The 16282-nt window shown below is 41.4% G+C and overlaps 1 protein-coding gene across 1 annotated transcript; it reads right to left on the bottom strand.

Annotated features, from left to right (window-relative positions):
• Positions 1–567: 567 nt before the first annotated feature.
• cfl2 (cofilin 2 (muscle)) lies at positions 568–13815 on the bottom strand. Its single transcript, XM_084308728.1, has 4 exons — positions 13678–13815; positions 10794–11101; positions 4312–4388; positions 568–2508 (listed from the first exon to the last, which is right to left on the bottom strand). Exons 1-4 carry the CDS (start codon positions 13678–13680, stop codon positions 2396–2398), a joined length of 501 nt encoding a protein of 166 aa, XP_084164854.1. The 5' UTR covers positions 13681–13815; the 3' UTR covers positions 568–2395.
• Positions 13816–16282: the final 2467 nt, after the last annotated feature.

The raw sequence follows: 16282 nt of genomic DNA, 5'->3' as shown, positions 1-16282 counted from the left end.
GCTTGATAATGAAAACAGGATAATTGAGATGACATGTAAATGCACGCCCTCCCCCAACAACCTAAGCACCAAACAGTAGTTTCAGCTCATGTTGAGAGGAAGGTTAGTGTTTCTCCAGTTATTAAAAATAAAACATCTTTGGTAACTTGCATAAAATGACAGAAAGGCAGCCTTTGGTCGGGAAGAATGGTAAAACAAAAATTCAGTAATCGTGTTTAATAATCGTGATTTCAATATCAATAAAAAATAACCGTGATTATGATTTATTCATTTAGCCATAATGGGAGCAGCCGTGGCTCAGCATGCGATCACAGCAGCGGACCGAACACCCGGCGCTCACCAGACTACAAAAGAAAGGCAAAAAGATGGCGGACCGTCCGCTTGCATAGCGCATGCCATGAGCTCCATGTGCTCCCTGCCTAGAAGACTATGTGGGAAAAAAAAAAACATTCAAAACAAATTCAAAAAAGCATTCCTTTTCCCATCCGGATCCACGGCGGTCCGTGTCCCCACTGACTGGAGCAGAGCGACAGACGAAACACAGACGAAGACACAAGACACGTGGGGTTCTCTGATCAGCCACAGGGTTTATTGCAAGGTGGCACTCATTCCTTCATGATCTCAAACACAACGCTCCACTTAAGGCTCCAACTGCACAGGTACTGTAATGTATCGTCTCTCTTGCCCCCCTTCACTGATAGTTTGTATTTCTCTTATATTCTTTAGCATTCTTTTACAAAATAAACTGCAAGCACAACCCCCCTCCTCTCAGATTGTGATAGATATATATATCCTGTGGTGCGACTGTTACATTCAAATGAAAAGTAAGTTAAGGCGGCAAACCCAACAGCTATAATAATGATGATATTATTATTAATAATAAAACACCTTTCTTCTGTTCTTCGTCCGTATGCATGAGACGGGAATGAAAAAAAAGAAAACTTGGGCAGATAAACTTCTAACCTAGGTGACATAAATACAGGGAAGAAAGATTTTCATAGTTAAATTTTTTAGTTTCTATTTATTCTCAACCTTTTTGTCTCAACTCTGGTAGCGTATAAAACAGAAAAGTGCTAGGTCATGGCAATAATAATAATCCATCATAATGCATAGTCTAACCACGTGTTTTGCCTTCATATCTCTCTCTCTGTGTGTGTGTGTAACATACTAGATAAAAGATAGAAACGGATCAAATAATAATAAATAAAAAATCGTATGAAAAACCCCACGACGTGCAGAATACTTGCTATGGTGCGTCGCCCACAGAAACAGCGTGTGTACAGGAGGCAGAAACTCTACTCTCTCTCTCGATGTGGACACAAAGACTACGCTCCTCCCTCAGTACGCCTTCTGGGCGCGCACTAGAAGGATTACGCACCTAGAGTCCTCGACCGCAGCCGCTACGCAGTTTAAAAGCGGACATGGTTTCTGGTGGATACGCTCTACGTGTTGTGCAGATTCAGCCGGAGGTATATGGGCTCCTCGGTACAGGAGAGGGGGGGGGGGGGGGGGGGGCAGACTGGAGTTAACACAGGAATCATTATCAGCCTGAGCAACATTTTAATAATATTTATTATATATATATTTACTGCCTTAATAATTCATTCTCAGCTATGATGTACGATTACAAATCCCCCCTACCCCCCCCAACGACACGTGTTTTGCTCCAGACAACACGATAAATGTTTTCTAAGCGTCCGTCACACGTGTTGTGATTATGACGTCTGCTGCCTATCTATCTCCGTGAGCTTTCAGACGCAGACAGTGGCTGAACTGTGAGCTGAACTGTGGCTAAACTGTGGCTGAACTGTGGCTGAACTGTGGCTGAACTGTGTCCTGAACTGTTGGCTAAACTGTGTCCTGAACTGTGGCTGAACTGTGGCTGAACTGTGGGTGAACTGTGGCTGAACTGTGGGCTAACTGTGGCTGAACTGTGGGCGAACTGTGGCTGAACTGTGGGCTAAACTGAGGGCTGAACTGAGGGAGTGTCGTCAGGTAGCTGTGGCATGCCTTTGTTCTTTCCTTCATTGACTTTTGGCAAAACACTGGATGTGGGGGAAAAAAGAGAACGTTCCCTGAAGGGTATTTTTGTTGGTTCCGTGTTTTTTGTGTGTGTGTGTGTTTGTTTGTTTTCTACCAGATTATGAATAAGTCATCTGGCAATAATCTGGTAGTTTTTTTTTTTGCATATTATGTTCATGAGATCTCCTTCATGTTGGAAAAAAAGAAAGGATAAGGAAAATAAAATAAAACGAGACAAAAAAACAAAAAAAAAAGCCTTAAGGAAACGAATACTCCTTTAAGACCAAATGATATTATAGACCGAGCAGCTGCTGGGATGAAAAGCTTGGTTGGTTGGGGCTCCAGATGGCACATGGGTATTGTTTTGTCCGTTTTAAACCGGTTTGCCTTCCAGCGACACCACCGTGGTCCCTCCCAACCGCTCCGCCATGGTGGTGCGGTCCTGAATGTCTTCTAGTCCGTTCACTTGCCATTCGTGTTTGATACCTTTGGGGGACAGAAAGCAAGGTCACTGTGAGGAACCGCTCGCGTGAAAAGACCCGAACGCTGAACAGTAAAAGGCCCGACTTCAAACACACCGTTACCGTAACGTTTCATCATTACTACCAGCATCCATACAACAAAGAAGAAGAATCATTCTGGCGGGCGTTAACTGCAGCCAAGAAGCTGATGGCTATGAGGTGGAAGGAACGGGAGAAACTCACAATGATTCATTGGTCTCTTGTCTGACACTGCTGGATGTCATTTATATGGAAATCTCTACTGCATGTGTAATTGGGGTGGGACAGGCCAGCATTGAGCTGTGGGTCGCAACGGCCGATAAAGTAAAGGCCACCATCTAGCAGCGGAGCGGGGTTGGGGTGTTGGTCCTGGGGGGTCTGGGGTGGGAAATGTCCAATGCAAAAGATAACAACATGTCCTATTGATTCATTTCCACATGTCAAAAAAACATGCTAATGTTGTTGAGTCTATAAGAGAATATTTATGCACTTCTCTTTCTTCAAACATGGCTGCCTGTAAGCATTGGTAGCTACATTCAAAAGAAAATGTCTCGTTTCTGTGCAGAGGTAGAGCCATGTAATGACTGTTCCACTGTGACTTGTTTACAAGATCCAGTAATAATGTCTCATACGCATAGCAACTGTTGTCTCTTCCAACATGGAAGACAAGTGTGCATTCCAAACATTCCAGGCCCCTGCTGCTCGACACAGGGCACGGTTTGGTAATCGCACGGATTGTAAAACGAGATGGAATAACAAGATGGGTCGGAGGAATTTAAATTAATGGGATGGTTCAGATTTCTTATTTACCAATAACGATGTTGATCGCATCATTGCCTATCGAAGTTTTAGGACATTCTAAATGCATTTACAAAACAGTCCTTCTGTAGTGGCAGAAAGTCCTAACTGTGGAGATAAGACTTTACAGAGTATAATCTAATACTATAACACTTTACAGTGTCTAATCTAATACTATACAGTCTAATCTAATACTATAAGACTTTACAGTGTAATCTAATACTATAAGACTTTACAGTGTAATCTAATCTAATACTATAATACTTTACAGTGTAATCTAATACTAGAAGACTTTACAGTGTAATCTAATACAAGACTTTACAGAGTGTCTAATCTAATACTATAAGACTTTACAGTGTAATCTAATATTATAAGACTTTACAGTGTAATCTAATACTATAAGACTTTACAGAGTATCTAATCTAATACTATAAAACTTTACAGAGTGTCTAATCTAATACTATAAGACTTTACAGTGTGTATAATCTAATACTATAAGACTTTACAGAGTGTCTAATCTAATACTATAAGACTTTACAGAGTGTCTAATCTAATACTATAAGACTTTACAGAGTAATCTAATACTATAAGACTTTACAGAGTAATCTAATACTATAAGACTTTACAGTGTCGAATCTAATACTATAAGACTTTACAGAGTGTCGAATCTAATACTATAAGATTTTACAGAGTGTCTAATCTAATACTATAAGACTTTACAGTGTCTAATCTAAGACTATAAGACTTTACAGTGTGTCTAATCTAATACTATAATACTTTACAGTGTCTAATCTAAAACAATAAGACTTTACAGTGTCTAATCTAAGACTATAATACTTTACAGAGTGTCTAATCTAAGACTATAAAACTTTACAGTGTCTAATCTAAAACAATAAGACTTTACAGTGTCTAATCTAATACTATAAGACTTTACAGTGTAATCTAAGACTAGAAGACTTTACAGAGTGTAATGTGGCACATGGCTCCTCACCTGTGAACTTCTTTTTGATGGCATCTTTAGAGCTGGCGTAGATCATCTTGCTTTTCAGGGGAGCGTTCTCAGGTGCCCTGAGGGAAGAACAGAGGAGGGTTGGTCTCAGTGACATTATATACGTCTTCTAGCGACGGACAAGACAGAATACAGCAGAAGAGTCTAGATTCAAACGGAACAGAATAGAACAATTGTGTTTTTTTCCCTGCCTCCTTGTTGATAGTTAAACAGACATTGAGGAAAGGTTGAGGAAATGGAAGGAATGCATTGTTTAACTTTTATATAAACATGTATAAAATGCCTGGCATTGTCCTTTCCACAAGCCACTGAATGTCTATATATGTCAGTTTGAAAACTACTGCAAAGAAATGTGTACCATGGGAATAATGTTACCACATTGATACCATATCATAAAGTGACCATATTGCAAAACACAATATAACACTGATTGAGAACAAATATGAATAATAATCAGCTAACCCTAATTCAGATATAGTATTGATTACCCATGTTGGTATATTCAGGTACAGTATTGATTGACCATGCTATTATATGCAGGTACAGTATTGATTAACCATGCTATTATATTAAGGTACAGTATTGATTAACCATGCTATAATATTCAGGTACAGTATTGATTAACCATGCTATTATAGTCAGGTACAGTATTGATTAACCATGCTTTATTACATGGCGTTTTAACATTTGCCGAAATGCTTGATTGTGATTGGTCAATAGCCCCCGATGAAGTATTTTTCGATAACTGACCGCTGCCATGGGCAACGCGCAATAATCACTGTTGATTATTGGCAATAATGACTGCTGTTCGCAGCTGGAGCAATCAAGCCCACAGACACACACTGCATCAGTGCAATCAGTCCACACACCTGCCGGCTGCCGGCGATAATAATAATAACTTTATTTGGACCGACAGCGGACGGAGCCAGAGAACAACTGCGTCTGCATTTGATCTCGTCTTGTCGATGGTGTAAAATGAATTAGGTATATTGTTAGTAAGTTAGCCATGTAATAAGCTGGATAATGTATAGCTATACTCTGTCATTGTCGCAAAATAATTGACCTTCACTATGTTTAGAACACCTCTGCGAGGCGCCTCAGTGTTCTAAACTCCGTGTCGGGTCAATTATTTTGCGAAAATGACCTCGTAGCTATACATTATCCCTTACATAATATTCAGGTACAGTATTGATTAACCATGCTATTATAGTCCGGTACAGTATTGATTAACCATGCTATAATATTCAGGTACAGTATTGATTAACACTTTAACTGCCACACACGAGATATCTCGGGTTTCCGATAGTTATGTTATGTTTTTTTTCTCTTTTTTTTTTAGCGATCTGAAATCATATTGCATCACGCGAGCCTACCCGAGTATACACGAGCGCCGCCGGCGATCATATGTGGAAAAAAGGGCCCCCTATCGTCTCCCAGATGACATAAGGGATTTTGGAATGGACTCAATGAAAATGGATGGGGGAAAAAATCCGGTACTCCACATTTTCCAGTCCACTGATCCAGCCGGGGTTACCACAGTTCATTCTGGAGCCTCTCAGCCCCACGAAATCATGTGTACTACTGTATCACGTTGGATCCATACACTTATCGATTTTTTCGAATGGTGATCAGGAATTGGAATATATCAGTTGGATACCATCTGATGTCAGGTAAGGAATCTATGTTATCAGTGTTAGGATAATCAGACTAATTTTGATGAAAATATAGGCCGTTATGTGAAATGGGCTCTTTCGGTTTTACTGAAAAAATCCATGAGTAAATGAACGCGCCGATTATCCGTGCGCGGCGCGAATGTGCTTGCGCGCACGTATAATATTGATCATCTAGCGTTTATTTGAAAACAATTCATAAATAGGCAGACGAATATCAACGTTCTGGAATATTCCAGTAAAAGACGATTATCACAGAATGGTCTAGAACAGGGGTCAGCAACCTTTTTGACATGGAGTGCCTGTTTGAAATATAGTTGTAACTAGTGTGCCTCAACAATATTCAATGCATCGTAATTTTTTTCTTCTGATAATCAGGTATTTTTAATGATAATTTTTACATTATTACATCATTATTGTTATTGTTATTATTAACAATATTATTATGATGGTTGTATCAACCCTAAATCTGAGTTGGGGGGGGGGGGGGGGGCAATGCAGACAAACAGCTGCATACAGTGCGACCATTTCACTCACATTTGCCCATTCATTTTTGGACACATCACACACCATCGGTGTGTGTACTGTACGTGTGCTGTCATAGCTCCACCTACAGGCCTAATGGAGAACACCAGGAGAACACCAGGATGTGAATGGAGGGTGAATGTGATGTATATCGTGTAAATACGTTTTGATTGATCGCAAGACTACACTGTAAAAAAAAATAGTAATAATAAATGACCAGAACTTAAAAATATTGAGTTCAGTTACTGTGCATTAAGGTTTTCAGTTTTCAATCCATAATAAGTTAACAGAAAAATAAGTACACAACCACATTATTTCAACCTAATAAAACTATGTTTATTGTCATTGTTTTAAGAACACAAGTTGACTTGGTAATACTCACATTTTGAGTAAAAAAAATGGCTTTTAACATGTGCAATGTTCAATGAAATAGAAAAATAAATAATAAAATTGTTGATTAATCCCACTGGTCACAATGGTGACCGTAATAATGTTTTTGTTATAAGGCTCTGCAAATGTTACTGAATGATGTAGCAATGTATTTCCAGCTAAATTGAAATAATAAACAAATAAAGGGTCTCAATTAAATATGTGGTAGTAAAAAGAACCTGTGGGAGGATTTCAACAAGATAAATGCGACAACAGTGCAAAATATTTCACTATAATATTTCAGAGCAAAAAAAAAAAAAAAAAAAAATATACTTTTTTTTTTTTTTTTTTTTTTTTTTTTTTTAATTTTACTGCTGCCCCCTGTGCCTATGCAAATGCCCCCGCGTGCCTATGCAGGCACGCGTGCCTAAGGTTGCCTACCCCTGGTCTAGAATGAACTGTTTTTTATTTCAAAACGGGTGCTTTTCAAAATGCTCTGAAACGGAAATGAAGCTATAAAAACCAATCTGCCTTGACAGCACTGACTGGAAAAGTAGTATTTGATAAGTGACTGGCAGATTAGACACATTTAAAACATAGATTAGGCGATATTAACGTTAACATTGAAGTGGACCGTGGCATCAAGGGGGTAAAAAGGAAAACCCGGCGTGGCACTCAAAGTGTTAACCATGCTATTATAGTCAGGTACAGTATTGATTAACCATGCTATTATTATATTCAGGTTAGGACTGGGCGATATAACGATAAATATCGCGATATATTTTAAAGGGGAACTATCTTATAAATGGCCTTTTTCAGTGTTTAGCATTGTTTCCTAGCTATGTGGACTTATATTAATATGATCTATGTCTCTAATTCTCATATTGGCGCATTCTTCCAATTCTCCTCTCACAATATTCACCCTCACTGAACTGAGTCATCTGAAAATGTGATGATTTGTGATGTCAGAGAGACACAGCTGCATGATAATGTTCAGGCGCTGGCGCCGCGGTTTAGGTGGCCAGGCTCAAAACGGCTCGAGATCTTGAGGTAGAAAAATGCTGTTTGAGTACTTGATTAGAAATACAAAACAATGAATTAAAAAAAATATATAATTACAGAGGTGTTCCATAAACTCACAGGAATTGTGTAAGTGCCCAAATAGTGAAAGAAATAGTAAAATAGTTCCCCTTTAATAATAGACAACCATGCTATTATTATATTCAGGTTAGGGCTGGGCGATATAACGATAAATATTTTAATAATCGACATGGAAAAAAATATTGAAAAATCGCGTTTTTTTTTATAAATTTTTTTTTTTTGTGACCTGCAACAGGGCAGTTTTAAAACCAGAGACAGTGGACAGACTTGTCTTTCTTGCCTGCAACTTAAAGTAATGGCTTTGCTTGTCCAAATGACAATACTGACCAAATTCTCTCGTCCATTTATTTTGTTTGCTTTCTAATTTAAAATACAGTTTGAAACCGTCTGTACACAGTAGGCTATGTGTGCTAGCAGAGCTAGACTCCAGTCACGAGTCACGGTGCACAAAAAAAATCGCCAAAAGATCGAAAATAAACGAGCAGAGCCAGAACTGTTCAACTCCCCTGGAGCCACAGCCAGCAGAGAAGCCGGTTTACTTTAGCTTTTAAACCAGCTGCAGCCTGAGAACTGGAGTGTGAGGGGATGTAACACTAAAGATGGCGGCAACGACAAAGAATTGCTGCAAATCTGTTGTTTCAAATTTTTTTTACTTATAACAATTTCGATAATCATCGATATCGAGAAATATGATAACATTATCATATCGTTATCGCGATATGATTTTTTGCCATATCGCCCAGCCCTAATTCAGGTTGACTATTGATTAACCATGCTATTATATTCAGGTTGACTATTGATTAACCATGCTATTATATTCAGGTTGACTATTGATTAACCATGCTATTATATGCAGGTACAGTATTGATTAACCATGCTATTATCCAACACAGCTGCCAGAGACATAGAACTGCAATGATCGTACAGCGTTTATTTATCTATGGGTCAGCGGCCTGTTTCTAATGGGTTCCACAAGACAAGCAGAGCGATCACTGGTCATAAACTGGTTTCACCATCATGGCTCCATCTGTACTCAACACTCCAATGCAGAACAGTCCTGGAGATATGCACAGGACAGACAGGAGGACTATGGCTATTTAAACCTATGATGCGGATACTTCACCATCTATTGGCCAAATGGCACCAGATTTAACCCGGTTAACCCTTTCACTACCAAACTACAGAAGGTTAACCTTTCACTACCACACTACAGAAGGTTAACCTTTCACTACCACACTACAGGTTAACCTTTCACTAACACACTACAGAACTTAACCTTTCACCACACTTCAGAAGGTTAACCTTTCACTACCACACTACAGAAGGCTAACCCTTTCACTACTACACTACAGAAGGCTAACCCTTTCACTACCACACTACAGGTTAACCTTTCACTAACACACTACAGAAGGTTAACCTTTCACTACCACACTACAGAAGGTTAACCTTTCACTACCACACTACAGAAGGTTAACCTTTCACTACCACACTACAGAAGGTTAACCTTTCACTACCACACTACAGGTTAACCCATTCACTACCACACTATTTGGGGCAGCGTGGCCTAAAGGTTAGAGAAGCGGGTTTGTGACCGGAAGGTCGCCGGTTCGATCCCCCAGACCGGCAGGAAAAATCTGGGCTGGCGAAGTGAATTAATAACGCTCTCCTATCCCCTTAACACCAACCGCTGAAGTGTCCTTGAGCAAGGCACTTAACCCCCAACTGCTCCAGTGGAATTGCTCAGTGGCCAACGGTGGCAGACTGTGGTTGTACTGGGCAGCTACCAGGTGTGAATGGAACTGTGTGAAACCATTGTAGTCCTAAAAAAGAGGAGACCCAGGGCTTTCATAAAACTAGTACTACACTACCCAGCTCACACCAGCCACTGTCAAACTTGGAGCCGTCTGACATGAAAATAATTCTTTACCGTTATTTTGGGGATTATCTCTCACGGGTCGGACAAACCTGAATGTTAACTTATTGCCATAAAATACAACGTATATTGTTTCTTTATTCTTCTTTGTAATTTCTCACACCTGGTCAATGTTAGCATGGTGTTATTCACTGTCAAAGATGGAAAGAACAATAATAATAATAATATGAATTGATATTCTCCTTTGGTTCATTACAATTTACTCAAGCATAGTAACAGACACAATATTCTGACACTGGGAATACATTCCCTGAGGTCCATAGATGTCCCTAGATACAAATAACATGTTAATGGATCTTGTAGAAGTGGAGCAATCTTCCATTTACTTGGGTATGTACTTTTAGGCAAATTTTCTGAAAATATGGCTAGGGCATCAGGTTAACCTTTCACTCACTACCACTACAGAAGGTTAACCGTTCACTACCACACTACAGATGGTTAACCCTTTCACTCTCACACTACTACCTTGGGTTAACCTTCTGTAGTGTGGTAGTGAAAGGGTTATGGGATTAAATAAATAAAGGTGTAAATCAAGCAGTGCATCTAGAATGTCTGGAATGTTTCTCCCACTGTTTTAGTTTAAATCAACCATTCTGTTGAAACAACACCGGTTATGGTGGAGACTGATGATCTAGGAATAGTCTACCAGGAAGGTAAGACGATAAGTATTTCTATCCCACTCACACATTGACATCTCCTCTCCTCCGACACTGGCGCACGTCAGTGACGTCATATTATTTTCTTTCGAACGTCGTAGTAAAAAGGTACATTCTGTCACACAGCGGATCAGGTTCTATGCTATAGCAATGCCCCCTTTAACTGGCTAGGCCACGGCACCCCCTTGAAATACACCAGAATCCACCCACCAGAATATAAAGACCAGGTCTTCCTTCTTGGACTCCTTGGTCTCGTACGTGGCGTCGTAGAGGCAGTATCTGCAGTCGTTCTCCGGCAGCATGCCCACGAAGTGGACGTAGGGGTCGTCCACCGTCTCGCCGATGTCGCCCACCAGGATCTGCCGGCCCTCCTCCACGATGATCTTCTTCTTGTCCTCGCTGAGGCAGAACAGCACCGCCTTCTTGCGCTTCTTCACGTCCTCCGGGCTGGAGGACTTGCGGACCTTCATGTCGTTGAAGACCTTGATGACTTCGTCGCCGACGGTAACTCCGGAGGCCTGTGGGGGGGGGGGGGGGGGCCAGAGTGGAGGGGGTTAAATAGTGACTGACACTCCCCCTCGCACGCCCCTCCGCCCTCACAGGCCTCCAGTCACCGTCAACGACGAGAATCATCAAGGTCTCCAACGACGAGACGTTGGTATCGTCGTGACAACGGGGAGTAGAAATAATTAAATCACATCTTCTCAGTCAAACACATTAGAAGAACGTTCTTCTACCACATTGGCCCCTCATTTTGCCAACCGCAGTAAAAAAAACATCTGCACAGGGAAGAACAAAGATTATTCCATCAATTATTACTTGTTATTTATTCGTTTATTTGGACGGGACAATGCAAAATGAATGAACACCGGTGGAGTGTAAAAATGGTCGGATTTAGCACGAGGCTGATTTCCATCCGTTGTCCGTTGTAATTCCATCCGTCGATTGAATTACTGAAGCTTCAATTGGTAAATCGGGACATCCCTGGTGTTAAATATTTATCTATGGTGTTAAATAATAAATTGTGACAACTTGAAAACGAGCCGTGCGGTATCGTGGGAACTGGGAAACGTGTTGACCGCCGCGGCGCTCACAGATGCCGATCTCCATCCATACAATCCCACACCGATTGGAAGGACACCAGGCCACTCGTTAGGGGGCGCTCCAACACAACACCGTGTCGGATATCAGGAGCAACACCGTGAAACAGGTGAATTATGGTAGTGGTGGGAACTGGGAAGAATGGAAGACTGACGTTTGGTATCTAGAGCTGAGGGTCACTGGACATTGTACATGGAAGGAGATTTAAAGGAATATACAGTAAATGACTGGGGCGGCTCAACTATGTAGGGTTTATACAGATTGACAAATCTGTATTGTCATTATAGGCTAGCAATATGGCTGAGTCATCGCCAGGACAAAACTTATGGAATTTGGGCAGAAGCCTGGCCGCCAGCCTGCCAATGCCCTGCTTTCTCTGGCCACACTTTGACCAATTTAAAATTAAAATGAGATTAGGATTTCTCCTATTCTGGAGAAACAATGCGGTCACTGTCAAGATAAGGATGATGATTAAAATATGAGCTAGTTGGGTTCAAATCCTAACAAGATTTTTAAAGTAGTTTTTACTAAATGAGTCTCTATAAATCAGTTATGGTCAGTAAATAGCCTATTGTCCTTTTAAAATATATACCTACCTGCTAATTGTTTACATACCTGTAGATACTATATCTATACATATCCCTTACTACTCGTAATAGTTATACCACTGGCCAGTATAATTTTATACCTCCAACACTGCACTATTAATCATTAGTACTCATTTATATATTTCATACCCAGTTTAATCACCTGTACATTGTATATTACGAATACCATTGCATTTCTTCTAATCTGTAGTTCTAGAAGTTTATTATTACTTTTTTTCATCACGTCTATTTTTTATTTTATTGTTTGTATTTTTGCACAATCTAGACGGGCATGGCCACCTACATTCCACTGCATGTCTTGTTGTATGTGACAAATACAACTCTTGAGAATCACTTTACTGTTACATTTGCACTCTGGTTGGATGACAAAAACTTATTTGTGTTGTACTGTACTTGTGCTGTATATGGTGACCACACATTTTAATCTAAATAGGTGGTGAAACCAGTGGTTAAGGTTTGATCTAACAATGGAACAAGTACTCCCAATAAGTCAAGTGCATGACTTACTTTGGAAAACAGCAAAGTAACATTAATAAAAAAATAAGATCAAATAAAAATAAAGAGGATGAAAAAGAGGTTGGTTCATTATTTCTAGGCCAGCTTGCTGACCGACCAACGTCCAAGGCCTTAAAGTTACAAGACTATGCCAAGTCACAGCAGTACAAAAATCAAATGGCTGAACTAACATCTCATTATAATGCCTTTCCTCTGCCGATTAGATTGAACGTATATATCAATATCTATATATCCGACGACAAACGTTTTCGTCTTACTAGTATTATTACAAAAGACCCTCACATACTAACTTGAAATTGAACTTGTGAATACTAGCCCCTTATGCTAAGCTAACGCTAGGAGCACCATTAGTGGACCGTTAGCTACAAGGAAACTATGAAAAGGAAGGAATGGTCATTACATCATAATACTAGAACTGAACGTTTCCACATTTGACACTGCGTTCACGCGCTACACAGTGACGTGGAGGACCCTTCCGTCGTTGTACAGTCGCCTTGCCGTTAGCTGAAGCAGAACGGGCAGAGTGACACTAGAATGAGGCTAAAATGGCCGCCAGGCCCTGCTGTGACAGTCTCCCTAAATGGAACCGTTAGAAGGAGGAAATCACAGTTGAACTTAACAAACTGCCACGAAACATGTCCACACAATAGGACACGTTACCTTAATACAAAGCATACCGTTAACTAGTCGAGTCGCGGGTGTATTAACCGGGCTAACTAGTCTAGCGCGGTGCGGCACCGTTAGCGAGAAAGTACAAACGCAAAAGTACCACACCACCACACAAAAAGTTAGCACAAAACAAAAAAAAGTTATTTCAGCCACTCAGATTTCAAAGCCGCCGAACGCTTTACACGCGTAAATATCCTTACCATGTTGTCCGAGCGTTTATTCGGTGTGATTCGCCGTGATATGTGGGGTTTTTAGGGGCTAAAGTAGTAATGGTGAGGGAATGCGGGGCAGACAGACAGAGCCAGAGCGGGCGGTGTGGGAAGTGAGCGAGCGAGCAGGCGACGAGAGAGGGGGGAGGAGAGGGGCGCGCCCGGTAGCGGTAGCGTGTATATTTCCCCCAATGGAGATGCACTTCCGCGTTCGGTTAGCGCGATCTGATTGGCCACGGACGTTTTAAAAATCGTCAGTGGCCAATCAGATCGCGCAAACCGAACGCGGAAGTGCAACTCCGTTAGGGAAAATATACACGCCGCCCGGTAAGTGACACGGCAACTCCCTCCGGCGGGCGGGATCAGGAAGGGGATTGGAAGAAGGGACGGGGAGGAGGAATTCGGTCCTGTGTGACAGATATGGATGACAATGAATGATGTAGTGTGTGAGCTCACTCACTGCGGCTGGGATGACGAGACCCACAAGCAAGCAGTATAGTAGATGCCACAACTGTAGCACTTAATTATAGTAGGCCCGTTTACACAGCCCTAACGGTAGAGATGACTGTGTGTTTTTTTTGTTTTTTTGTTTTTTTTGCCTACAGTGTTGAGGTTGATTTTACTTTATTTGAATAGTTCACTTTTTCTTAAAGGCACACCAACATTTTGGGGATATGCCTGCGCTTACTTATGCAGAAGCTTTCTTCTGGCAACCCTTCCTGAGCTTTTCGACAAGTACTTTAGATGTATGCCTTGTCTCCATTGTTCAGTCTGGTTGGGGCTAGCCATGTACCCTAGGCCTACCAAGGCAGTTTGTCTTGTACCCTAGACCTAGTGGCAGTTTGACCTGTACCCTAGACCTACCAAGGATGTTTTTATTGTACCCTAGACCTAAGTGTAACGGAGGTACCGCAAGTATATCCACAGTCACGCTGGACGTCAAGTGTTGTGAAGTGACTGTGGATGTTAGCGGTACTGCAAGTAAACTCACTCCCCAGAGGCATCCAATGAATGAATGAAAACTTTATTTAACAGATTGCAGAATGGGTACAATACAGTACGGCTCAATACACACAATTGTTAACACTTTGAGTGCCACGCCGGGTTTTCCTTTTTACCCCCTTGATGCCACGGTCCACTTCAATGTTAACGTTAATATCGCCTAATCTATGTTTTAAATTATGGCTATGTGTCGAATCTGCCCGTCTCTTATCAAAGACTACTTTTCCAGTCAGTGCTGTCAAGGCAGATTGGTTTTTTATCGCTTCATTTCCGTTTCAGAGCAGTTAGAAACGCACCCGTTTTGAGATAAAAAACAGTTCATTCTGGACCATTCTATGAAAATCGTCTTTTACTGGAATATTCCACAACGTTGATATTCGTCGGCCTATTTATGAATCGTTTTCAAATAAACGCTAGATGATCAATATTATACGTGCACGCAAGCACATTCGGGCCGTGCACGGATAATCGCTGCATTGATTTCCTCTTGGACTTTTACAGTGAAACCGAAAGAGCCCATTTCACAAAACAGCCTATATCTTCATCAAAATTTGTCTGATTATCCTAACACTGATAACATAGATTCCTTACCTGACATCAGATGGTATATAACTGGTATATTCCAATTCCTGATCACCATTCGAAAAAATCGATAAGTGTATGGATCCAACGTGATACAGTAGTACACATGATTCCGCGGGGCTGAGAGGCTCCAGAATGAACTGTGGTAACCCCGGCTGGATCAGTGGACTGGAAAATGTGGAGTACCAGATTTTTTTCCCCATCCATTTTCATTGAGTCCATTCCAAAATCCCTTATGTCATCTGGGAGACGATAGGGGGCGCTTTTTTCCACATATGATCGCCGGCGGTGCTCGGGTATACTCGGGTAGGCTCGCGTGATGCAATATGATTTCAGATCGCTAAAAAAATGGCTTTCAACATAACTATCGGAAACCCGAGATATCTCGTGTGTGGCAGTTAAAGTGTTAAGGGGATGCAGACCAGAGAAAGACGTTTGTCTTGTTTACATCAGACCCATTACTTACGGGTGAATTCACCTCTTGGTATAGTGGTCTGTGATGCCGCCCGCGACGCGGGAGACCGGGGTTCAACTCCCACTCGGGGCAATCCCTTAACAGGGGTAGAATCTGAAACACAACGCAGAGCAATACGAGACCGACTACATAGGGTCAAGGCAGGCAATTTGTCTTGTACCCTAGACCTAGTGACAGTTTGTCTTGTACCCTAGGCCTACCAAGGCAGTTTGTCTTGTACCCTAGGCCTAGTGGCAGTTTGTCTTGTACCCTAGGCCTAGTGGCAGTTTGTCTTGTACCCTAGGCCTAGTGGCAGTTTGTCTTGTACCCTAGGCCTAGTGGCAGTTTGTCTTGTACCCTAGGCCTAGTGGCAGTTTGTCTTGTACCCTAGGCCTAGTGGCAGTTTGTCTTGTACCCTAGGCCTAGTGGCAGTTTGTCTTGTACCCTAATGGCAGTTTGTCTTGTACCCTAGACCTACAGGGCAGTTTGTCTTGTACCCTAGACCTACAGGGCAGTTTGTCTTGTACCCTAGACCTACAGGGCAGTTTGTCTTGTACC

Source organism: Notolepis coatsorum, assembly GCF_963971535.1.
Source record: "Notolepis coatsorum genome assembly, chromosome: 2".
NCBI classification, from domain to species: Eukaryota; Metazoa; Chordata; class Actinopteri; order Aulopiformes; family Paralepididae; genus Notolepis; species Notolepis coatsorum.
Note: the sequence above shows the minus strand (reverse complement) of the source record. Positions and strands in the feature narration are given on the sequence as shown.